Source organism: Aphanomyces astaci, assembly GCF_000520075.1.
Source record: "Aphanomyces astaci strain APO3 unplaced genomic scaffold supercont1.82, whole genome shotgun sequence".
NCBI classification, from domain to species: Eukaryota; Oomycota; class Saprolegniomycetes; order Saprolegniales; family Verrucalvaceae; genus Aphanomyces; species Aphanomyces astaci.
Window position 1 is genome coordinate 262,670 of NW_009798345.1, and position 22,227 is coordinate 284,896.

A 22,227-nucleotide genomic window follows, 5' to 3' on the forward strand; every position below is an offset into this window, starting at 1 on the left:
AAAATACAATAAAAATACAAGTTATATCCCACGACGCAAGATTATTTTGCACAAATGATTTTGATGGTGTATGCGTACTACTAGTATGTACTTCACGTACAGGTACATGTACTAGGAGTACTTTGCTACGACAATTGGTCGGTCGAGTGGCAAGGTCTTGGTTGTCTTTCATAGATATATATGTACTATAATAGTATGTAGCTGGTTAGCTGCCCAGGTTCATGGTTTAGGCGTGTACTTACTTTGGTAGTACACAAACTAGTACGAGGGTGGCAAGTTCATAGTTGGATCTTCCTTGTCTTTCATACATAGATAGCTAGCTGCCATATTCACGTCGTTCTTCCTATAAGTCGGACAAATCGCCCAATTCCAACTCGTCGTCTTCGTCGTCCTCGACCAGATTGAGCGCGTCGTCGTCATCATTGTCGTCACCATTGTCGTCACCATTGTCTTGGGCAAATGACGCGTCGTCGTCATAGTCATCCGCGTCGTCCTCCTCATCCTCGTCGTCCTCGTCGCCACTTAGAACGACAGGTGTGTTGTAAGATCCACTCTGGTGGGCCAGTTCGTTGATCGAGCTCACAAACGCAGGATGCAACCGACACGCCTTCAGCAGTAACTGGTCCTGCCATGCTTCGTGGCCCGTGAACAGATCGTTGCCGCACAATTCCAGCGCGTCCGAGAACAGCTCGGTCTTGGTCTTACGATCCATGGAATCCAGCAATCGCTGGAGGTTCGAATGCTGCTGACTCGCTGGTTCGCTGTCGTCAAACTGTCCCATTGATCGATTGCCCTTGCTCATAAACTGCTTCGAACCATTTTTTGCGTACGGTCTTACGGCACTGCTGTCGACATCGTCATCGTCGTCATCGTCGTCGTCGTCTTCCTCATCATCTTCGTCGTCCTCGCCCAGATCAATGACGCTCTCGGGGTCGTTCGGACGAAGGCGCTTCCCGTCAGAAGCAGTCGATGAAGCGGTAGCGTCATGCAAGCGCTTGCCCAGACTGGCGCTTGCGACGTGCGATACGGAGTTGTCATCATCGTCGTCGTCCAAGTCTTCCTCGGCTTCTTCGGTCTCGGCGTCGTCGGCGGCGCCACCATTATTGGGGATGTCAAATGCAGCTATCGTTGTTTCCGTATGCAGGAGGAGCTGTTGGCTCTCGATGTCCACGGCAGCCATGATGCTTGCTTACTTCAACGGTCGGTCGGTGGTCTTGCACAGGAATGCCGAGGCTCGTTCTGAGATGCAGAAGAAGAGGGATCAATTGGACGCGGCATCCGGATAGTACTGCAATTCGGACGGCCATTGGCTGACGGAAGACCCCATGATATTATATTTAATTTCACTTTGTTCAGTATATTGTGCAATGGTGTAATTATATAATTTACGAAGGTTCCTTACGAGCGACGGTGTTATCCGGACGCTATGGGAGTTTATATGGAGATTTGTATACAGCTACTTCCCTACCCCTTTAGCCAATCATGTACTAGTAGGAGTTAAGTTACCGCAACATGGGCAGCGAGGAAGCGTGGCCAATATGAGTGGAAGGGTGAACATGAATGGACGAAAGACTAGATATGGTAGGAAGGCTGAGCACTCTCATTGGAACCGCACGACAGAGAGAAACTCTGCTCCTTCAAACTAACGACAACGCGTCATATCTGAACGCAGTTCGAACCGTAACCGCAAGACTTGGCACAATTCCATCAATAAGACGCGCTTATCCGTACCGAAGGAACATGCGAAGTCGATGGCGGAGGTTGTCGGTGCTTGGTCCATCTCCGCGATGTGTTCTCCCATTTGTGGCCACTAGCAAATTCGACGACGCAACCAACAGCTTGGCCTTGCCATGGCTGTCGATGGCAGCTTCGGTGAGCCCGACGGCTTCGCACCAGGCTTCTCGAACTTGTCCAACCGCGACGGACACTGTCTGCGAGAACACTTCACGGTCCCTCGTGTCATGCCACGTCGTCCACACATTCGGCCACGGAAGCGCTTTGGTTTCGAGGAACGCATGCCGAATCTTCTTGGCTTTCTTCGTCAGCCGCGCCGCCTCTGCGTGCCACGTTTGCTGGCGTAGCATCCACGCGGCGTCTGTGGGGTCAACCAGCTGCATGCACAGGTTGTCCAGCGCCCGAGTGCGTACGGGGACGTCCGTGACTCCAACACGGCACGTCGGACACGTTAGCGACTGCAACAACCAGCTGCGCAAACAACCGCCGCAAAATGTATGGGAGCAGGCCAACGTCAAACTGTCGACGAAGAACTCAAAGCACACGGGGCACTTGAGCGGCGACTCGTCATGGTTGGCAGGGTCTGCTTCCAGGGATCGGAAGCGCTTCTTCACGATGTCGGAAGGAGGTCGACCAGAGGAAGGTTGGCGCGGAGAGGATGTAGCTGCGTGGAATTTACGCTTGTCAGTGCTGTGGCTAGGTTTGTAAGGATGGGGCAAGGCGGAGTGCCGTTGGTTCAACGAAGTGGACGTGATCAGCGTGAGCAAGGCGTTGCCACGACCATGGAGGTGACACTTGATGGAAATCGAAGGGGATGAAGGATTGGCGTTGTCCTGATCGTCGTCGTGTGGGGGATGCGGTTGACGCGCCAAAACGATGACATCGCCATCGAACACTTGGACCGACGAGTCGGACTTGACGTCGACGCCGTTCACACTTGTGCCGTGCTTGCTGTCGAGGTCTTTGAGGAACCACCTGACTTGTTGGTTGTTTTCAAACATACATGGATACAGCCGCGCGTGCTTCTTGCTCACGACGCGGGACGAACTCACATCGGACGACAGCGAGAGCTCGCAGTCGCGACTTCGGCCAATGCACACCGGCGTCAAGTCAAAGGTGAACATATTCGGTTCATGCGTTGGGTGTGCAAGTGGCGACGACGGTGGTGATGACGGCGGCGCGATTGCAGCACTCTTGCCTTGTGCGAGTCCCATGTTGCCAGCACTCTTGCCTTGTGTAGGTCCCATGTTGCCCGCACACCCTGAAGCAATATTGAGGCGGGTTTGAATATTAAATTGGATATTCGAACTCTGGCATGTCATTGGCTGGTTGAATTCCGGATAAATATATCGATATATCCGGAATTCACACTCCAGTAAACATCGACCTCCACCACGCAACATGGACAACCTCAAGTTCGACGAGTTCCTGCATGCAGGAGAGCCCGGCGCCATGTCCGTGGCCACGGCCTGCGCGAAGCTTCAGAAGCTCTTGACGACGGAACTGTCGACGCCGCTACACTTGCATTCCGTGGACAGTCGCCGAAAGTTTTTTGCGTTCTTTCCTCGGTTGTTGGACCGTGTGTTTGGCGAAGACGTTCAAAGCAAGAACAGCTCGGCGTGGATAGCCACGGTACCACAAAGCAATGGTCCCTCGGGTGATTCGTCTGGTGCTCACTCGTCTTCCCGGCCGACGTCCCCTCGCGCAAACCAAGGCCCGAATGCGCACTTGGGGGAACAAGGCCAGGCCGTGGTCGAGCTGTTCCAAAAGTCACTGTTCGACTTTGTCTTCAACATCTCGCACGCCGTTCGATTCCGACTCGACTTGACGCTGCTTCCTCTGCCTGCGCAAGTGGAAATGCGCAACGCCGGCGCGGTACGTTCCGCATTGGTCACAGCATGTTCCTTTCCAGACCCTCACGAGTTTCCCCCGTTAGGTGACGCCGTTGTATGCCAAAATGTTTTCGTCTCCGAGTCTCAGCGTGAATGGCAAAAACCAGTGCTTCATGGTGCCCATCCAGCCGTACTTTCTCTTTAGCTTCCTTCGGTACCCCGTATCCACTTCGAAACTCAAACGGCCGATCGCCGCCGCCGCCACCACAAACGCCTCCGCGACCAACACGTCGTCCTCGCCGCCAATGGCATCTTCGACCAACAACTACTGGTGGCGCACGTCGTTTCCCAAGGAAGGCATCACGTCGCTCACACATCGCCACGCGTACAACGTGCTCCTGCTCGCGTACCTCGAATCCTTCTTGCCCCACGGCCCAGAGAAGCTGTCGTTCAAAAGTGGACGCAAGCAATCGATGGAGCTGTTCCTGAACCTTCTGGTGGAGATTTGGCTTCGTCAGAACCAAGTCACGTACGGCTCGAACGACGCCACGGCCCTGCATCACCCGCTCGCGGTGGTCAAAGCCATTGACCAGTTCACACCCCACACGGACGACGTGCTTTGCTGCCTCCTCATCACAGTCGTGCACGTACTAGCCGACCCCCATATCCCCCTGCTCGTCCACCCCAGCACCCACGTCGTGCTCAAAGCCATCCAAGAACCCCTCTACGATTTCTTCCACATTGGCTTTGCCAGGTCGGCCCCGGACTCGAACCCGACGTCGTTTTGTATGTTGGTGGATGTGCTGCTCGCGTACCTCCAGCCGTGGCAGTGTGTGCACTGGGCTACTTCGCCCTCGTCCCCCCCCTCGGCGTCGTACTCGCCGGCATATGCCATCTACGTGTTGGCCAACTACCATTTCTACACGACGCTCTTTGGGGTGTTTATCGTGCACGCGCGCGAATTGGACTGGGACGTCCCCACGGGTCAAATGCTCGAGCGCGCGTTGCAAGTTTACACGCCAGAGTTGCTGGCGTTGCTGGCCCAAGCCCACGCCTTCTTGGCCTGCCAATCCGGTGCTACTTCTTCTTCCGCGACGACGCTCTCGTCGGCCGAGACCAACGTGTTGCTCCGCCACTTGTCTGAATTTGGCCTCACGCCGTACCCCGTGTCGCTCTCCCAGGACTTTCGCCGCAACGCCGAGCACGTTCTCGACAAACTCCAGTATGCCCGGGACACGCACCCCAAGCCACCGTCGGCGGCGTTGTTTCTGTCGTCCGTGTTCCACTCGTCCACGGCGTCCGCTTCGTCGCCTTTGCCGCCTTCCGCGGCCGACACGTCGTTGGATGCGACGCTGGACCGCGCCGCCACTCGCCTCCGCGCGGTCTTTGACATCCCGTCCACGTACGTCGTGCCCGCGTCGTCGTTCCAGACGCCTCTCGCCCGCGCCTTCTCCCTAGCGTCCCTCGACGCTGCTCGCGATTCGCACCATGAGCTGACCCCCCAAGGCCGAGCGCAAATCCGCCTCGGCAAACGACTCAGCTCCGTGGACCTGGCCGTACACTACCGCGGCGACCCCATGCTCAAACCCATCAGTTCGTACGAGATTCCGTCGCTGGTGCGCCTGTGGTACAAAGTGTCGGTGGCAATCAATGCCATGCTGGACCTTCCTCCGTCCGACGGCTTTCGCGTGAATTTGCGCTTCCTCGCCGCCAAAAGCAACGTGTTGTGGCTTGCCATCGCCATTGCCCTCACGTACACGTTGCTGTGGTAGTTAGTTGCCCAGCTAGCTACGACCTGCATGCCGGGGTCGATGGGCTAGTTTTGCGGGGGGGGGTGCATACTATGTAGTATGTATCGGGGTTGTCCGAGCAAAATTATAGGCTTGTCAGCCCAGGTGGTCTGTCTATTTAAACAAAGAACGAGTAGCACAACTAACTTTTGAAAGTAAAACGTTGTGTTGCATTCAATCGTCCCAGTTGTCGACTGACTCAACAACCGTGATATTAGTCGCTGTCGTCGCTACTGGAGAAATATGACGAAGATGACGACGACGAGTCGTTTCCGTCCACCAAAGCGGAGGGAATTGGGGGCGGGGTCGTCGGCGGGGGCGGCGGTGGGGGGCTCTGCGGCGCCTTTTTCTTGGCGGGCAGTGGCGGCGGGGGTTGGGATCGGGGAGGCGGCGCCACGGACAAGTCGTCCTCAGACGACGAGCCGGACGAACTCGACGACGACGACGACGACGACGACGATTGAACAATCGTCTTGGGGGGTCGAGTCGGCGGTGGGTGCTGCTGCCTCGATGGAAGGACCGGGTTGCTCTTAGTGGGGGGGGTCGTCCGGCGCTTTAGAGGCAACGCCGACGAGGCAGCGGCGTCCGAGTCGGAGGACGAACTGGACGAGATGCGCGGTTTGCGTTGTGGTTTCTTCAACCTCGAAGGCGTGGCTTTCGGTGGGGGGGGGGGGCGGGGCTGTGTAGCCTTGGGTTTGACGGACGAAGGGCGGGGTGGCAGTCGAAGTTTGCTAGTTCGTTTGGGGGCGTCGCTATCACTGCTGTGGCTACTACTGCTGGAACTGTCAGCGCTGCTGGAGCTACTGGAGCTGCCGTGGTGACTAGGACTGCTCTTGTGGAACTCGTCGTCGTCGTCGCTCGACGTTGGCTTCTTCGTACCGTCTTCAGTCATACTTGCCACGCCATGCTTTTCAGCTTGGCGGACCAAATTCAAGTGGATTTTTTCCAACTCGTTTGCATACTCGACGATCACTGCGCCTTCCGAGTTGTATAGCCGGCAATTGCTCCAAATACGGGCCATATCCACCTTGAACGATGCCCACGTCTAGAAACCAACCAATTTCACGAGGGTGGATATATTTATATATATAGTTGATTTTACCTTGTACGTGCCGTTCAGACTCCGGAGCTTCACTGTGCCCAAGTCCATCGGGTGCTTGACGATGGCCAAGTAGTCTGGACAACCGTCGGCGGTGGGGTCCACAGGGCGAGAAAACAGCGGCTACCACACCAGCCATCCATCGTCACCACACACATTGTCACATATCCAATGACATACCGCCTTTTCTTCTTGAATCATGCGCGTCACGAGCGCCGCACACACGACGCGCAACGGATGCGCGTGCGTCTACAGCCACATCCCGCCATCAATATCATCTCAAAACACCTGCATGTTGATAAAACAAAAGATCAAATTGTACTTGGAGTGCGTTCCAGTTCACCCACTCGCCTTGCTTGACGGGGGACTCATACGTCGCAGATTGTCGCGTTTGCCGCGGGGTCACCACGTCGCCATCGTCGTCGGACGAAGATGGCCCGTCCCACTCCCGCTGCCGTCGCGACGCGCGATGGGCGCTACCCCCGCCTCGAGATGAGTCGACAAGTCCCAATATTCAAAGTCATAACCGTACCGTTCCATGGCCAAGCGGCGTTTCTGGTGGCCTTCGGGGACATTGTCGGCGGAGCTGGTCCGTCGAGTGAGGCGCAATGCGCGGTCGTTGGCAGTCGAATGAGGCAGCGTCTCGTGCCACGTCGCCGTGTCGTCCTACCCATCAGAGTTGTCAAATGCCACCATCCCCACAGATGAAACACGTACGTCCGACTTGGAAGCATGGGGGTCGCTCTGACTCTTGAGCCGTTCCAACGCCACGCGCGACGACGCCCGCCGGGGCAACGCCTGCATTTGCCACATCATTTGCTGTTCTTCATGCACCCGCAGGCGCGTCACTTGCTCTTCGTGGGCCTCGCCCGCTTTTAAAATCTGAATCAACTGACCTTTCAGCCGCTGCTGGGCCATCGACCCCGAAACGAACTTTGTGGCCAACAACAGCTTGAGATCGGCCACGGACGCACTCACTACTCGCCACCCGCCGACATTGTTCCCATCAACCAATGCACGTGGCTCAGTTTTGATGGCAGTGTGCAGCAGCCACGGGGCTGGCGGCATGCCCGCCGCCACAGACTCGGCCAATGCCTCGTCGCGTTGCCGTTTTCGCGTGTGGTACAAGTCAAGCAAGAGCTTGAACTCGTCGGGGTAGCTGTGGGAAGAGGACGACGACGATCGATGTCTTCGAGACGACGATTTCTTCTTGGATGACGAGTGGCTAGACTTTTTGGATGACTTGTGGCTGCTGCTGCTGCTGGTACTTTTCTTTTTCGATGTTTTAGTCTTCTCCGTGGGAGGTGGAGGTGGCGGTGGGGCTACTTGTCGAGATGGCCGGCGGCGAGGCCACCCACGGCAGTCGTTGACGAGGCACTCAAAGCACTTCCATTCGCCCTGCGGCTTGCGCAGCAATGGCGGGTCCAACAGCGACATGTCGTACGACTTTTTGCACATGGAGCACAGCACATGCGTGTCTGATCGATCGTGTGGTGGCGGCGGCTTGACGGCGTCTTCGTTGGACGTTTCTGGTTCTTCGGGTATTTGGGGCAATGGCGGGGGTGGTACAATCGTCTCGTGTATCTCCGCTTTAAGCTGCTTTGGAACTGCGGGGTCCTCTTCGTCGTCGTCGTGGCGTGACGACCGATGATGGCGGCTGCTGCTGCGATGGTGGCGTGACCGTTTGCTCTTCTTTTTCGAGTCACTCTTGTGCTCTTTCTTGGACGAGCTTCGCTTGCGCTTGAGCGACGACGACGACGGAGCGACGACCAGCGTGGACTCGACTAACGTGTCCAATCCAGCGTTGTTTTCCAGTTCAAAATGCGTCGACAGCCGAATCTTGGATGGCGTGGCGTACCGCACGTGGTACACTGGCGGGGGGGGCTTCCTACTGTCGATAGATCCGTTTTCCATCGGAAAGGGATGGAGGGTAACCCTACCTGTGAGCGCTCGCGGTTTCAGCATACACCCAGCACCCGTCGTGAAAGTACCAGTAAATGGACCCGTCGTCGTCTTCGCCCAACGCCTCGGGTCGCTGCAACAACAAGTAAGACCTCGAACGACCAAGGTCGACGTACGAGGGAGGCATAGGTGATGACGGTCGTCGTCGTGTTCGAGTGTTTGTCGTCCTTTGGCGGAAGAGGGGCTGATGTGGAGAGGCCTGCGATGAACTTGGTGATGTCGCTGGCATGTACCCGCCATTCGCACAACGCATGCAAGATGCGCGCCTATAGGTCGTATTGTTAGGAGCACCGCCTCCAAATAAAGAGAAAACACGAGGATACGATAGTACCCGATCACGAACTGACACGTCGTCGAACGAGTGTGTCGTGGGCATGGGGTTCTCTTGGAACTCGCGTTGCCAATTGTCCGCCAGTTTGCGATGCACCACGCGCTCCCATTCTTGTAGCCTACGCCGGAACAACATGGAATCATTCTGTGGACTTTTGTGGGCATATGACGACATGACGGTCGTAGTTTGTACATGCGAGCTTTTTCGATCTTTTGGCCAGCGTCGCGACAGAGGCGGTAGAAGACTTCGACGAGGAGTGGATACGCGTCGCTCTTGTTGCCGTCGATGATGCCGCTTTCTAGCTCCTAGGAGACGCACAAACGTGAGAATCGAGGGAAGGGACATTTGATCCGAGTTCACGCCAACGGTAGCTCGTAAACACGACCAACGGCGCCATTCCGCGGGGAAATGACGTGTACGAGGTCCGCATGGACGAGACGCAGGAGGGGAACAAGTACCGTTCGGGAGATCGACGGAATCTTCAGCGTTGGACCGAACACGAGCAGGAAGTGACACGTTTGCGCCATTTCCACCATGGACCGTAGAATCCCCAAGGGGCTGTTTGTGTCGATGGGGCCAGTTGCGGCAGCTGGCACAGGGACACAAGATTTGCGGGGCGAGAGGATGACTTGTTTTGTGTCTGCGACCTCAACTTCGGTGTCGCCCTCGGTCCCACTGACACTTTCCCCTTCGTCGTCGTCGTCGTCTCCTGCAGAACTCCTGCTACTGCTCCCGTTGCTACCATCCTCGTCGTCCGAGCTGTCGTCATTCGTCTTGGATCCATTCAAATTCCCAGAAGTGAAGGTATCTGCATGGGATGCCGACTTGGATGCAGGCCGCGGCGGCACTGCGGCGGTGCTGGTTGGCACCATCTATTTTTCGTGCCTTGGAACAAAGCACACAACAGCAACCTTGGTCTGCCATACTTAATATTGTTTTGTAGAGGTTTTTCAAATTTCCGCGCCAAGGTCATCACAATGGCAATTGCAGCATGGACAGGTTACTGTAGGCACGCTACGATCCTCTACAGGCTAAGACTTCCACTGGTGCCTATCCCAGGCGTACTTGGTCCTTGGACTTCAACCCGCTGACACCGTTGAAGGTGGTCTGCTTGCCTTTGGGGAACTCCTTGTTCAGCGTGCCAAGGCCCTACGAAATTGACCTCATCCTTCCCATCTACCTCTCGGATTGCCAAACCTTCTCGATGTCGTAATGGTCAAACTTGACGCGGGACTCGTATGTCTTGGACGATTCGGCGCTGATGGTGCTCGCCATCATCTTGTTGAAGTACCCGTACGGCGTCGATTCGAAAATGCCGCTGGCCCACAGCTTCGTGTCGAGGTTGTCGCACCGCCCAAGGATCAAAGGCGCTGTGCCAGTGCCACGTGGCTCCATCGAGTCGTCTAAGACTTTCTTTCCTTCGTTCGCGATCGCCTCCTGCTCCAACCACGTTCATGTGGTCCAATGACAATGTCGTCGTTCTACCTCCTCTTCACGGTGCTTGATCACCCGGCAACACGGGTCGTCCACGTGTGTGACGTGTCGAATGGACTTGTTGTCATGCAGGGGGTCGTACTCGCTCTCAATGATGATGTCTCGGAAGAGGCATCCCTTCTTGTTGGCCGTGTCCAAGAAGTGCTGGTACGCTTCTTGCTTGTGCAAGTTGAGTGCTTTGGCATCCTAACCAAACTGTGACAAGGTTCACGTTGACTTGGAACGGGATGCGTACCATGGCCTTGACGCGGTCGTTGATGGGACCGTTGATCTTGTTGAACACCTTTTCGCTCCATTCGTCGTATAAACGCTGCTTCTGCCGCTTGGCCGTCTCTTCTTTGAGCGATAGTCGCTCCTCAAGCTCCTCTGCCAAGCTTTTGCCTTCCTACAAGGTGTACCAATGACATTAGAACCACATTTCCCCCATTGTTGCCATACGTCAATATCGCGACGCAACTTGACATAGTTGGCTTCGCGTTTATTTCGCTGTTTCGTGAGCGAGTCGGCGATGTTGACTTGGATTTGCTTTTGGACGTCCTCTTGATCTTTCTTGTACAGCTCGTGTTTCATCATGAGCCGTTTCTACGCTCGCTACACTGAGGAATGCAGAGCACCGTCGTCGTCGTACCTGCCGTGTGTTGGTGGACAAGTCGGACGTCTTGGCAGAGTGCGGATACCCACCGCTGCCACCTCCCTGCAACACATATCACATTCAAAGGGGTCTAGGTAGATACAACTTGACCAACGTACCACAGATGACGAGCGCGGCGTCCGCTGCTTCTCGCTGGTTGGACTAACAGTAACCGCGTTGTTGGACGAGGACATTCTAGACAGGATGTCCTCGTACCTCTTTGAGTTGTTGAGTGCATTTTGCTGCAAGGCCTCAAACTGGTCCTTGTTGTACACTCGAATGCTCATGGCAGTCGACTTGTCCGACACGCGTCGCCGAAGTTTTGATGACCAGTACGTAGCACTATGGTGTCATTGGCTAAGGTAAAAATAGCGTCATGCAGACTAGAGGAGGTTAATGTTTGGGCAAAGGAATGCATGCGCAGTTCCTTCGCAGGACAAGTAAGTCATCGACCCAGCATCGATTGACATTGGAGTGGACGCGCCAGCACGTCCACTCCAATGTCAATCGATACAAAAGGTCACGTGACCTTTCGCTAGGATAAAGTCAACTGCTTGACAGTATACGGTATATCCGGATAACGTCAAACGGTTTGAAACATGTTGGAAGCAATAACATGTGTTTGACACATGTTTTGAACGTTTGTTTGAAACGTGTTTGAAACGTGTTGACGAATGTGCGCGCCATTTGCATTTCACGTCATGGCGGCCAAAGTCATCACGTCGACACTGCAGCGGGCGGCCCGCGTAAAGCAATACACATTGGCGTTCCTGTTGCGCGATCATCAAGGTGAGAAGCAGGTCCTGCTGGGCATGAAGAAGCGCGGGTTTGGTGAAGGCAAATGGAACGGCTTTGGCGGAAAAGTCGAAGTGACCGACAAGACGATCGAAGATGCCGCGGCGCGTGAGATGACGGAAGAGGCATGCGTCGACGTGCATGGGAAAGACATGGAGCGCGTGGGCACCCTTGTGTTCACCTTCACTGATAAACCCGAAGTCATGGTAAAACCTATCCAATGATGCTATGAATGTTCGCATTCGTTGATAGTACGAGTTAATGTAATGTTAGCATGTGCATGTATTTCAAATCCGCGCGTACTCTGGCACACCGGCTGAAACGGACGAAATGCGTCCCCAATGGTACACCTACGACACCATTCCGTACCCTTCCATGTGGGCAGACGATTCCATTTGGCTTCCACATGTCCTCGAAGGCCATCGCATCACGGGACAGTTCGACTTTGCCGACGACGAAACTACTGTCCTCCATCATGTCTTGGATCTTGATGGCAACGAACCACCGAATTGACTGTGAATTGAGTTGACTCACACTACTAGTATTGGCTTTTGTTTTCCACTCACTGTTAATTAGTAGTACTTCCTCTGTTCGCATATACCGCCGACATATCACCTTTACTAGCAACATTTGCCAATAGTGAATTCAAGTGTTGTAAACTATCCGGACGTTATCCGTACGTTCTGGGTGACTTCAATTACACTTCGACGTACCACTTCTCAAGTCCCTAATAAATATAAAACTCAAAGATCTGATATTTGTAATTTTATAAAAGTGCGAAAAAACGAAGCAGTTTTTGAGCATAAAGACGTGCTTTTAGAGCTTTTCCGTCAAAGAACTTTACCTCCCGTTTTTGATACTCTTTCAAATGTGGTTCGATTCATCAAATTTGGATCAAAATTGAATATGTAGGCTCACTGAGAAGTCAAATGTCGGCTCTAATATCGAACAGAGGAAGTATATAAATGAATAAATAATTGATACTTAAGACAAACATTTAACAATATCTATTTTAAGTTCTACCAGTATTATTTGAAGGTCTTTATACAGCGTAGTACTATTAATAATACTATTTTAATAGTATTATTAATAGTAAGTATTAATAATTTACTGCTATATTAAATATTACACTACTACTGTGTACTACTAGTATTAATAGTACTACGTAGTACTACTAGTATTAATAGTGTAAGAGTACACTATTTTCAATGGTTGTAACTAGTATTAATACTAGTATTAATAGTACTCTATTAGTATATTTCAACGAGCAAGTACTCTTACACTATTTTCAATGGTTGTAACTCTACGCAATCCAAGCATCACAAAGACCCGATCGCAATGCTGCACCGAGTTGCTCCTCACGTGATGAAGGGTCGATGGATGGCGCGAATTCGATATCCAAGCAGTCCCTCTGCACCTCGATCGGCATGGAACAATGAGTGGAGGCGCCACATGCGCTCCATGACGGCCGCAGACCTGCTCAACGTCGCTGGCGTCGCGAGATCTCAAAAGGCGTCGGTTGTGAGCGAGGACGATACATTGGTCAAGGCAGTCGAGACGATGGCGGCACATCACAACTCTAGCACACTTGTGGTTGTGGACACTGAAGATCGAGTCGTGGGGCTCTTGACGCAACACCGCATCCTTACTCAGATCAGTCAACACCTGGGCAATTGGCCTTCTACGTTGGTGCGTTTGTCCGCTTGTGTCTTTGAACAACGATTGCAACACCGTCGTTCTGACGCCACGCCATGTAGGTGAAAGACGCAGCGCTGCCTTCGCGAGATATCGTCCACGTGACGCCAGAGGACACCCTCCAAGATGTACGCATGAATATGACGAGCTTGGTTTCAAAATAGCCATATGTTCCTAGTGTCGGGCAGTGATGGCTCTGACTGGGCGAGGGGAGCTACCTGTATTGAGCGGCGACAGTCTGCTCGGCATTATTTCGCTGACAGGTTCGACATATGTCCATATGTCGTGGTCATGTGCGTCACCTTGTCCCCAGACATTGCGTCGCTACTCGTCAAGAACGATTCACAAAACGACGGCGAAGCGCACAGGTATGCGCACTTATCTCGCCATCTTCGAGCGACAATATCCACTGGATGCTTCCTTCGTCCGCGAACATTAGCGCGAAGTCGGACTATGTCCACCTCATTTTACCGCGGAAAGGTCTGCCCAAGAACACATCGCTCGCCCCAAGCGTGGCGTACGTACATACATACACTCTCTCTCTCTTGTAGATCAACACTCTTGTCCCTAGCATGGACGACAAGGACATCCCCCAGTTTGTCTTGCATTCCTTTGCCATGTCGATTCCGCATCCTCAAAAGGTCGAGTCGGGGGGCGAAGATGCGTTCTTCCTTGGCACCGTCGGCACGCCCGACAACTGTGGCGCCGATGTGCTGTGTTTTGGCGTGTCGGACGGCGTCGGAAGTTGGTTCGAGCAGGGCTTCAGTGCCAGCAAGGTAGGTACATACATACACATCCATCCCCTCACTCAATCACTGATTCCTACTCGCTGGATTTTGCATAAAAATTGACTATATTGGCTGGTACAGTACTCGAGAGAGCTCATGAAAGCCGCGCAAGCCGCCGCGACCGTGTCGTTAACCAAACATCCCCACGTGAACCCGTCCGAAGTGCTGCACGCAGCATGGCAAAACGTATCACAGGTACTATCACACGACTTCTGCTTACTTCTTAGATGCAACTTCTAACTGTAGCAAGCCATTATGGGCAGTGCCACCGCATGCGTGGTCGCATTGGATCCTGTGCAGGCAGAGTTGTACGCAGTCAACTTGGGCGACTCGGGTACTGTGTGTCCCCAATATATGACTAAACTCTCGGGTTGATCGTGGACTTGTATAGGGTTTTTGATCATTCGAGACAAGGTATAGTAGGCTTTCATGTGTGCCCTAGCGATAGGCCACGAGGACGGTGATAACATATATATATATATATTGTCTTTGTTTTACCCAAAATTTGGACGCTGATTCTTTGCCAAATCTATCGATCGATACTTTGCACTTGTCTGTTGTATGTCAAACTAGTCCGATGTAACACTAATTTTTTCAGTCACATACTAATTCGATGTTGAAACATGGTCGAATGTGAGTGGATGATGATTTGATTGGCTACTTGATTCGTGTTGTGGGTTTTCATTGGTCGTATATCGATTGTGTCGTGTCGATATGTGGTTATTCAGCTCATTCGATTGAGCAAGCACCTACCCAAACACTCGCATATATCGACTTGACAACAATACCTTGTGTGGTGTGTATGGAGTAGAAATCTGACCTCAAGACGGCAGAAAAGCGTGGGACGTTGGACGGATCTCTGACGCGCAAGATGAAGAACAGAGACACGGACTTGACCCCCGCGGGTCGGCGCAAAGGGGCCCACGTGTCGTACCGGTCCCCCCAGCAACTGCATTACTTCAACTGCCCGTTCCAGGTTACTATCTTTTCGTGCTGTGTGCTACATGGACGACGGGTGTGTAGCTGGGGTATTACGTGCCAGACATCCCCGACGGTTCGGCTGGTCCGCTCTTTGAAACCCCCAGGGAAGCCGTCAACCTCCGCGTGCCCGTGGAGGAAGGCGACTTGATCATCCTCGCCACGGATGGCCTTTTTGACAACGTGGTATTGTATTTCTTTTACCCAAAATTTGGTTAACTTTTGTGCTGGCTTCCAACACTCCTCTATCGATCGATTGGATGTAAACTCGTCGTGTATCACACTAATTGAAGTCACACACTAATTCGATGTTGCATTCATGGAAGAGTGGATCATTTGATTGGCTACTTGATTCGTGTTGTGGGTTTCGATTGGTCGTATATCGATAGTCGTGTCGATATTTGGTTATTCTGGTCATTCGATTGAGCAAGCACCCAAACACTCGCATATATCGACTTGACATACTTACGGCTACTACTCTATTGTACGTGGCTAATATTGTTCTCGAATGTAGGACGAAGACCAGCTGCTCGAGATTGTGGCCGCAGAGCCGGACGGTAAGGAGGGATAGAGCTCGCAAACATATAGGACAATTGGGACTGAATGTGATGCAAGTAGTGGAATCTATGACGAAACAGTTGGTCCAGCGGGCGTATGACTTGTCGCTCGATCGAAAAATCGACTCGCCGTTTGCCCGCCTGGCCAAAGAAAACGATAAAATGTGGGGCGGCGGCATGCCCGACGACATTACGATCATCGTCGCCAGAGTCGTCAAGCGAGGGTAGTTTGTAGCCGCCACATGCTAACAACAAGTCTGCCTTGCGCTTGCATTCGATCTTGGTTTCCACAACATGCAATGAAACCAAGAATAGCAGCCATGTATATATATATATATATATATATTCAAGTAATCTTGCCTGAAACAAAAGGACAATGATTATAGTCGATTTGATATACTGTACAAATTTGGGGAGGGGGTGCAATCGAATCGCGCCGACCAAATCGATCCATAATCGATCTGATTGGTTGAATTTCATTGAGAAATGGGTTTTGATTGGCTAATAATTTCGAGCTCATCTGAAGTAGCCAATCAAATCGATTTAAATTCCAACGAGAAACCACGCCACAACACGAAATTTCACTCGAAAGCACAATAATACTAGTAATAGTACGCAGAACTACTGTATGTCCCCGTCGTAAGAGGCGTTTGATAGGCTGTACTAGTGCACCATCAAGGTCAACCTCACTGAGATATGGTACAGTGTACTTCGAAGTACTACGAACGTTCTGTTGACCATGTGCAGTGCCAGCAGGACCAAGTTGGATTCGGAACGTCCACCGATGATCACGATGTCACACGTCTACGAACTAGCTACTACTACAGTACATGGAAACTGCTTCAAGGACATTCAAAGTAGCCGCCGCGGTTGTAGCGCTGCCTGCAATAGACTTGACCAGAGTCTGGTGAAAACTAGGCGAAATTCATGTTACAGCTGTCATGTTGTGGCAAAGCTGCCATTATAATTGGCAAATTCACACATGACAAGCGCGAAACGAAACGAGAGGAAACGTGCCGTGAAAACAAGGCATAATTTAATGCCAAAACCTCCCCACGTTGCGTCCCGTGGGGTGGCGGGCCATGGCTCTTGTTATAAATATTCAATGCGGTTGTACCCCTTGAAGAAGTCCGCTTGGGTTTTGTTGGCTCGGACGATGCCCCAAATGTGGTCCATTTGGATGGTGAGTCGGGAGAGTTCGGTGGCGATGGCTGTGGAGTACGGATGGGCCGAGTGGAGGTGGCAGCACGCCTCGTCCGGGTGTCTGGGGGACGACGAGCTGTCGTCGGACGAGTCTTCCGTCTCGCTATGATACAAGCAGCGGCTGCTCTTGGCGGCGGCCTGCAGGGGGGGGATGATGTGCGTGAACGGCAGTCCCGAGTACGACAGTTCGTCCAGCGCTTCTTCGTCGTCCAGCTCCAGCATATGCACGGATGATGACGGTGAGCAGGCAGACGACGACGACGACGCGTACCCGGATGCGTGCAGTGTGCTGCTGCTGCGCATGGACAAGTGCATGAGATCGTTCTCGTCGTCGTCGTCGTGGACGCTGGACGGACCTAGCATCGTGGTGGGTGCGTCAAACGTGGTTGTGGGGGAGACACACGTGGAGCAAAACAGCTGCCGGGACGTTTTGATGCCGTTGCCTTCGACTTGCACAACTCGGCGTCGGAGCAGTTTCGACGTGTCGTGATGACACAAGGTGCATTTGGAAGGCGGCCGGTTGAGCAGAAACGACAGCTTGCCCCACGGACGGGGGCTACCGGTTTTGGTGTACACGGTGAGCCCGTTGGAAGCCTGCTCCTGCATGCGACGCGAGAGCCTGATGGACTCGGCCACGTCGGCGGCGTTGACGATGGCCAGCACCTGCGGGGGAATTGACCCTTGGGGGTGGATCCACAGAGGCAACGTGGACGAGTCCACCGTGGAATGCGTCATAACGACCGTGGCCCCCATGGGAAGCTCTCTGAAGATGTGACGGACAGAGATTTTTGCGCGACCGATCGAGAACGCGTCCAGCTTGGGACACTGCGCTAGGTCGTACGACTCGAGAAAACAGTATCCGTACTCGAGCGGCTGGCCATCCTTGTCCAACGTTTGCGTGAGGCCTGTCGAGTCAAAGTAGCACAAGTCTTTGGTCGTCTTGCCAAGGGACCCGGTGCTCGTCGCGCACCACTTGAGCCCGTTGAAGCGGAACGGATGGCTGGCATCCTGCACGTCCAGCGCGTGCAACACCTCGCAGTCCAAGTGGTCCTTGGGCATGAGTAGCGCATTGAGCATGCGGAACTGCGCCGTGTTGTCTGCATACAAGCACTGCATCACTTGGTTCAAACTCGCCTTGATGATCCCCGTGGTCATCATGTGCGACGGCGCGTGGACAGTCTTGGCTTTGTACACTTTGATACCATGCGAATTCCGCACGTGTTTCCAGTGCTGGTCCATTCCCTGGAGGGACGTCTCGCACTCGACGATCGCTTGCTTGAGCAATGTTCGCCCCAGCTGCTTGAGCTTGTTCTCGTGTCCACGCCCAAGTGGAGCGAGCGCAAATCGACTCGTTGGGGGCACATCTCTTCGTAGCATTTACGCTAGGATCGACACGAGTATGTAATTGGGGTTGGTGGTCAGAGTATGAATGGCAGCGGGTAATGTAGTGCCGTATAACTTATGGTGGTATATACAATCAAGTACCGTGCTGTGGAAACGCACACCCAAACAAGTTGCATGTTTCTGGCGACGAGATCCCCCTTTGCCCAAGTCGCACTTCAAGTTCAAACTGGCGAGACTCCTCCTCTTATTTTATCCAAATGAACTCTTACCACAAAAAGTATACTTGTGACATTCCCATGTTGCACGTTTCAACAATAGACGTCGGAGGATGTCATGTGTGGATCGGAATAATGAATCGTATGAATGGCAGCAAAATCGGATTATCCGGATGTATCTGGATAGTATTTCCTGTCGTACCCAATTGGTATTGGAGGACATGATGCACTCCGTCGTGATGTCGGATTTCACAACCCGACACGATATCACGTCAGCGTTGTCAGTCGTGTGGTCGCGATTTGATATAATTTTTAGAAATGGGCTGGCGTACATTGAATACAGTAAGTACTACCTTGGCGCGTCTGAGATGGAGCTTGAATCATTGACATCAGTACTTGTGTTTGTTGTGGGGGGTATAGTGGGAACGACCAGTTCTTGTTGGACCTGACTTGAGCCTCAACCTACGCCGACAAATATGTAACTCTTGTGGCACGAACTTCGAGTGCGCAAAATGACGTAAATGTTCTTGACTGTGAAGCGAAATTCATTCATTCCATTGGGGTACAATTTGAATGCCTTTTAGTCTGATGCACCCGTGCGTAACCAACTATATCAAACCCATCTCGTTGGCAGCAACTATATGGAAGCACTCAGAGGTAGCGTTGCTGTCGTGCTCTATAAAGAACAAACAATGCAAATTGCGCCAGGTCAAACCAACGCCCCAAGCAACCAAAGGCCTGGACCAGCGAAAGATTCCAACCGTGTGAGACCCTGCTCGTTAATAGCTACATTTACAAACTATAACAGTGGCAACTTCTTGCAGAAAAACGTGTTGCTTGAGACATGACCAAATGTTCCGACACTTTTCGAAAAAACCTGTGAAGTGTAGAAAAAAGAGTTTTCATGTCGTACTAACAGTAAACAAGTTGGTGTGAAGTTTTGTCAGGCAGCAAAGGAACTATCAAGCGTCATGTACTCGAGGTCGAGTGATCCCAGCTCAGTACTACTACACACGCTGTTGATGTGGGATGTGACGTGGCGACCTTGGTATGATACAGAATGAAGCGTTCGCCGGCGCCATCGCTACCGGTATCTTAATGATGCGCAATAGCCCTCCATCATATCCATCCACATCGTTCAACTAGCAAGCACGTGTGCTCCAAATCTTGAGAGAAGTGGATTTCAATTGCAATATACTTCGAATATGTACAGTTGGTACTACATTTTGCAGGGAGTCAAGGGAAACATGGTATTCGACAGATTCGCATGCTGTTTTACTGATCAAAACTTAGAACCAACTGCTTGTCCGCTTGCTGACTTATCCGGATAGTTGTGATGTCATCTCAATAATGCATATTTTTAGACACAAATCGAATACTAACGTTAGTACAATATTTCAATGATGTAAAAAACGTGCTATTTATAGTACTTACATGTTAATACAGAGAATTTCAAACTACTGTACTAGTGAAATCCAATTATGGCGAATACCACACTGAAGTCGTAGTATTACTAGTAGTATTGCTAGTAGTACTAGGACATAGAAAACAGAAGACCTGTCCCAGCCAACTGCCGGAAATCTCACTCTTGGTTCAGCAGTGCCGTGGTAACATCAAGTCAATCAAGTGTGCGGCTTGCAGGGAGTCGGCACTAAAAAAACAATAGAGAAGAGAGAGTTAGGGACCCTCTTACATGTTCGCTTCGCTCACGAAGTGAAACGGTATTTAAAGAACTTAGAGAAGAAATAAGTAGAGGAGGTTTAAAGAAAAGTGAAAAGTGACGTAAGGAACTTAGAAAAAAACAAACGAAAACAGAAATATTTCAAAAGTCCTATACCCACTGTCTTTTTGTATTTATGTATTTAATAAGAAAGACAAAAAGACATAAATACTAGAAAATTGGAAGTTTGATTTTTCCCAAATACAAAACGACACAAATACAAATTCCTGTGAAGTTTGATTTTTCCCAAAGACAAAAAAACACAAATACAAAATTTCTGGGTAGTTTGATTTTGGTGAAAGACAAAAATACAGGAGAACAAACTTCTCAGCAGTTTGATTTTGGTGAGGAACATCTGAAAAAGATACAATTCGGATTTAAACGTGTTTAAACAGCTCATATACAATTCAGGTATTTTACATGTCGCATATACAAGTTTCTTCTGATCTCTTTATCCGGATATGGAACAGTGCGAACTATTATAGAAAACATTCATTCATGGTCGTTTCTTTCACACAAGGAGGCAGGACGCAAAAAAGAAGAGAAGACGATGAGTGTCGCATGTCATGGCGACGGGGAATCGATTTATGCGCTGCCAACCCGGAATATGGCGGTTCAACGCATCAATCGCTTCATCAGGAAGATGGATATGAAGGAAGTTGAAGCCGATTTGATTTCTCTCACGCGTGCCGAGACGGATCCTGGTGTGTACGTGTGCGATGCCTCGCTTGAAGATTGGAAACGATATGTGAAATCCGAGCAACAAGCGCTGCTGTCGCGTGCAATGGCTTGGAACCATGGCAAGATTTACATTGTCGAATTGCCTGGAAGAATTCACGACAAGATCTCGAGATCTCTAGACATTGCTGTGATTTCTGCAACTGGTACGGGCGAGGAGCACTTACTGTCCTGTGGATCAGCATTCGTTGACACTCTTGCGCACATCGAGCCGGATTCCAGCTTTGGTCCTGCCCCTGGTTTTGGCGCAACTCTACCCCATGGTTTGACCTGGATGGAGTATCATACGTTGAAAGTGGAAGTGGGAGTGGCAAGAGGATGGCCACACTTGGATGCGAAAGCCGTTCAATGGAGCCAATTTCCTGGAGTGGAATACATTCTCCTCATCCGTCTCTCACCGGCTCTGCGAGTCTACCAGTACAAGCTGCATTCAGTGGTTGGTGGCGCCATTGAACCACCGGCTATGGTTGCGACACCGATTATGAATCCGACCAATGTGGTTTTGGATTCGCGCCGCCTTTTAGGGCTTCCTGCACTTGCACCGATTCCAGCTCATTTCACTGCCCTCAATCTAACAATTGATTTGTTTCCGCTCGTGCAGAGGATTATTGCCCTTGCTAACGCGTAGTTGGAGCCACCTTGGAATGCATGAGTGCGTCCTTCTAGCCTTCTACTTGTAGTTCGTTTGAAATATATTAATGAATAATCATACGTTTCTCCGAAATCATGAATTATGTAAGACTTGTTTTCGCTCCCAACAACGTCATCGAAGTATAATAATCTCCAAGTCAACAATTTACTCAATGTAGTCGCTATCTTAAACTGTTTACTATCATTCCTATTATCTACTTACACTATTTATTCGCTCACAATATTCAACTATGGTGCATTTCATCTAAAGAGTACATATCGGCCATCCTCAGGAGGAGACGTTTTACTATTAAACGCCTCGGTTATTTCAGTTAAACCCACGTAATGTTGACGTTAAATTATTTTTACTTACGTTTTTTATCTGGTAAATAGGTTAAACATCCTGAATAATCCGGATACAATGGAAACGTTCATACGGATAAGTGCTGTATACAAAGACCAAGATATACTTGATGCTCCTTTTCGGCCAAAATGTGCCTGGCTCCATATATTTCCATACAAAAAGGCTGGTTGGTTTAAATTCTATTACTCGATCAATTTTTCACCAATCGAAATTTTGAACCGTAACATCTGTTGGTCTTGACCAGTTCTATCGTTATTACGGCTTATTTTCCTAAAAAATATCAATACAAAGTTGGAATAGCTGTCGAAAGACAAGGAGTTTTTTGTA

The 22,227-nt window shown here is 51.3% G+C and overlaps 9 protein-coding genes across 15 annotated transcripts; 4 read left to right on the forward strand and 5 right to left on the reverse strand.

The window, feature by feature from the left end:
• Nucleotides 1-28: 28 nt before the first annotated feature.
• Nucleotides 29-1,253, reverse strand: H257_16245 (hypothetical protein). Its single transcript, XM_009844610.1, has 2 exons — nucleotides 243-1,253; nucleotides 29-185 (listed from the first exon to the last, which is right to left on the reverse strand). Exon 1 carries the CDS (start codon nucleotides 1,178-1,180, stop codon nucleotides 344-346), a length of 837 nt encoding a protein of 278 aa, XP_009842912.1. The 5' UTR covers nucleotides 1,181-1,253; the 3' UTR covers nucleotides 29-185; nucleotides 243-343.
• Nucleotides 1,254-1,693: 440 nt separating this feature from the next.
• H257_16246 (hypothetical protein) lies at nucleotides 1,694-3,014 on the reverse strand. Its single transcript, XM_009844611.1, has one exon. It carries the CDS (start codon nucleotides 2,979-2,981, stop codon nucleotides 1,722-1,724), a length of 1,260 nt encoding a protein of 419 aa, XP_009842913.1. The 5' UTR covers nucleotides 2,982-3,014; the 3' UTR covers nucleotides 1,694-1,721.
• A 101-nt stretch (nucleotides 3,015-3,115) lies between these two features.
• Nucleotides 3,116-5,500, forward strand: H257_16247 (hypothetical protein). The gene is made up of 2 exons (XM_009844612.1): nucleotides 3,116-3,609; nucleotides 3,671-5,500. The coding sequence occupies exons 1-2, from the start codon at nucleotides 3,136-3,138 to the stop codon at nucleotides 5,336-5,338; spliced, it is 2,142 nt and encodes a 713-aa protein (XP_009842914.1). The 5' UTR covers nucleotides 3,116-3,135; the 3' UTR covers nucleotides 5,339-5,500.
• A 70-nt stretch (nucleotides 5,501-5,570) lies between these two features.
• Nucleotides 5,571-9,657, reverse strand: H257_16248 (hypothetical protein; the record flags this gene model as incomplete). 3 transcript variants are annotated; one of them, XM_009844614.1, is made up of 11 exons in its annotated part: nucleotides 9,207-9,657; nucleotides 8,941-9,053; nucleotides 8,749-8,866; nucleotides 8,534-8,683; nucleotides 8,396-8,490; nucleotides 7,173-8,343; nucleotides 6,988-7,121; nucleotides 6,778-6,931; nucleotides 6,636-6,704; nucleotides 6,459-6,578; nucleotides 5,571-6,401 (listed from the first exon to the last, which is right to left on the reverse strand). In XM_009844614.1, exons 1-11 carry the CDS (start codon nucleotides 9,618-9,620, stop codon nucleotides 5,571-5,573), a joined length of 3,369 nt encoding a protein of 1,122 aa, XP_009842916.1. In that variant the 5' UTR covers nucleotides 9,621-9,657. The 3 variants fall into 3 exon arrangements, with proteins under 3 accessions (XP_009842916.1, XP_009842917.1, XP_009842915.1); XM_009844615.1 differs by having other exon boundaries at nucleotides 7,173-8,346; XM_009844613.1 differs by lacking the exons at nucleotides 5,571-6,401; nucleotides 6,459-6,578; nucleotides 6,636-6,704 and having other exon boundaries at nucleotides 6,718-6,931; nucleotides 7,173-8,346.
• A 3-nt stretch (nucleotides 9,658-9,660) lies between these two features.
• Nucleotides 9,661-11,409, reverse strand: H257_16249. 2 transcript variants are annotated; one of them, XM_009844617.1, is made up of 8 exons: nucleotides 11,090-11,409; nucleotides 10,993-11,035; nucleotides 10,871-10,936; nucleotides 10,681-10,824; nucleotides 10,478-10,627; nucleotides 10,234-10,428; nucleotides 9,946-10,185; nucleotides 9,661-9,897 (listed from the first exon to the last, which is right to left on the reverse strand). In XM_009844617.1, the coding sequence occupies exons 1-8, from the start codon at nucleotides 11,158-11,160 to the stop codon at nucleotides 9,799-9,801; spliced, it is 1,008 nt and encodes a 335-aa protein (XP_009842919.1). In that variant the 5' UTR covers nucleotides 11,161-11,409; the 3' UTR covers nucleotides 9,661-9,798. The 2 variants fall into 2 exon arrangements, with proteins under 2 accessions (XP_009842919.1, XP_009842918.1); XM_009844616.1 differs by having other exon boundaries at nucleotides 10,681-10,936.
• Nucleotides 11,410-11,571: 162 nt separating this feature from the next.
• H257_16250 (hypothetical protein) lies at nucleotides 11,572-12,264 on the forward strand. The gene is made up of 2 exons (XM_009844618.1): nucleotides 11,572-11,874; nucleotides 11,942-12,264. Exons 1-2 carry the CDS (start codon nucleotides 11,575-11,577, stop codon nucleotides 12,179-12,181), a joined length of 540 nt encoding a protein of 179 aa, XP_009842920.1. The 5' UTR covers nucleotides 11,572-11,574; the 3' UTR covers nucleotides 12,182-12,264.
• Nucleotides 12,265-12,973: 709 nt separating this feature from the next.
• H257_16251 (hypothetical protein) lies at nucleotides 12,974-16,029 on the forward strand. 4 transcript variants are annotated; one of them, XM_009844621.1, is made up of 13 exons: nucleotides 12,974-13,357; nucleotides 13,426-13,491; nucleotides 13,542-13,626; nucleotides 13,677-13,731; nucleotides 13,803-13,880; nucleotides 13,935-14,139; nucleotides 14,233-14,346; nucleotides 14,398-14,485; nucleotides 14,543-14,565; nucleotides 14,963-15,127; nucleotides 15,175-15,315; nucleotides 15,644-15,686; nucleotides 15,748-16,029. In XM_009844621.1, exons 1-13 carry the CDS (start codon nucleotides 13,007-13,009, stop codon nucleotides 15,912-15,914), a joined length of 1,581 nt encoding a protein of 526 aa, XP_009842923.1. In that variant the 5' UTR covers nucleotides 12,974-13,006; the 3' UTR covers nucleotides 15,915-16,029. The 4 variants fall into 4 exon arrangements, with proteins under 4 accessions (XP_009842923.1, XP_009842924.1, XP_009842922.1 ...); XM_009844622.1 differs by having other exon boundaries at nucleotides 14,963-15,315; XM_009844620.1 differs by having other exon boundaries at nucleotides 15,644-16,029.
• A 560-nt stretch (nucleotides 16,030-16,589) lies between these two features.
• On the reverse strand, nucleotides 16,590-18,345 carry H257_16252 (hypothetical protein). Its single transcript, XM_009844623.1, has one exon. It carries the CDS (start codon nucleotides 18,264-18,266, stop codon nucleotides 16,779-16,781), a length of 1,488 nt encoding a protein of 495 aa, XP_009842925.1. The 5' UTR covers nucleotides 18,267-18,345; the 3' UTR covers nucleotides 16,590-16,778.
• A 2,324-nt stretch (nucleotides 18,346-20,669) lies between these two features.
• Nucleotides 20,670-21,637, forward strand: H257_16253 (hypothetical protein). The gene has a single exon (XM_009844624.1). It carries the CDS (start codon nucleotides 20,719-20,721, stop codon nucleotides 21,532-21,534), a length of 816 nt encoding a protein of 271 aa, XP_009842926.1. The 5' UTR covers nucleotides 20,670-20,718; the 3' UTR covers nucleotides 21,535-21,637.
• The last annotated feature ends 590 nt before the right edge of the window (nucleotides 21,638-22,227 follow it).

What these genes read in the sequence shown, in the direction of transcription:
- H257_16245 (XM_009844610.1), bottom strand. Translation starts at nt 1,180, where the DNA reads ATGGCTGCCGTGGACATCGAGAGCCAACAGCTCCTCCTGCATACGGAA.
- H257_16246 (XM_009844611.1), bottom strand. Translation starts at nt 2,981, where the DNA reads ATGGGACCTACACAAGGCAAGAGTGCTGGCAACATGGGACTCGCACAA.
- H257_16247 (XM_009844612.1), top strand. Translation starts at nt 3,136, where the DNA reads ATGGACAACCTCAAGTTCGACGAGTTCCTGCATGCAGGAGAGCCCGGC. An exon ending in AAATGCGCAACGCCGGCGCG is followed by an intron (nt 3,610 to 3,670) that starts GTACGTTCCGCA and finishes TTCCCCCGTTAG; the next exon opens with GTGACGCCGTTGTATGCCAA.
- H257_16249 (XM_009844617.1), bottom strand. Translation starts at nt 11,160, where the DNA reads ATGAGCATTCGAGTGTACAACAAGGACCAGTTTGAGGCCTTGCAGCAA. An exon ending in GCACTCAACAACTCAAAGAG is followed by an intron (nt 11,036 to 11,089) that starts GTACGAGGACAT and finishes GGTTACTGTTAG; the next exon opens with TCCAACCAGCGAGAAGCAGC. An exon ending in CGCCGCGCTCGTCATCTGTG is followed by an intron (nt 10,937 to 10,992) that starts GTACGTTGGTCA and finishes TATGTGTTGCAG; the next exon opens with GGAGGTGGCAGCGGTGGGTA.
- H257_16250 (XM_009844618.1), top strand. Translation starts at nt 11,575, where the DNA reads ATGGCGGCCAAAGTCATCACGTCGACACTGCAGCGGGCGGCCCGCGTA. An exon ending in CTGATAAACCCGAAGTCATG is followed by an intron (nt 11,875 to 11,941) that starts GTAAAACCTATC and finishes ATGTAATGTTAG; the next exon opens with CATGTGCATGTATTTCAAAT.
- H257_16251 (XM_009844621.1), top strand. Translation starts at nt 13,007, where the DNA reads ATGCTGCACCGAGTTGCTCCTCACGTGATGAAGGGTCGATGGATGGCG. An exon ending in AGTCAACTTGGGCGACTCGG is followed by an intron (nt 14,486 to 14,542) that starts GTACTGTGTGTC and finishes GGACTTGTATAG; the next exon opens with GGTTTTTGATCATTCGAGAC. An exon ending in ATGGCCTTTTTGACAACGTG is followed by an intron (nt 15,316 to 15,643) that starts GTATTGTATTTC and finishes TCTCGAATGTAG; the next exon opens with GACGAAGACCAGCTGCTCGA.
- H257_16252 (XM_009844623.1), bottom strand. Translation starts at nt 18,266, where the DNA reads ATGCTACGAAGAGATGTGCCCCCAACGAGTCGATTTGCGCTCGCTCCA.
- H257_16253 (XM_009844624.1), top strand. Translation starts at nt 20,719, where the DNA reads ATGAGTGTCGCATGTCATGGCGACGGGGAATCGATTTATGCGCTGCCA.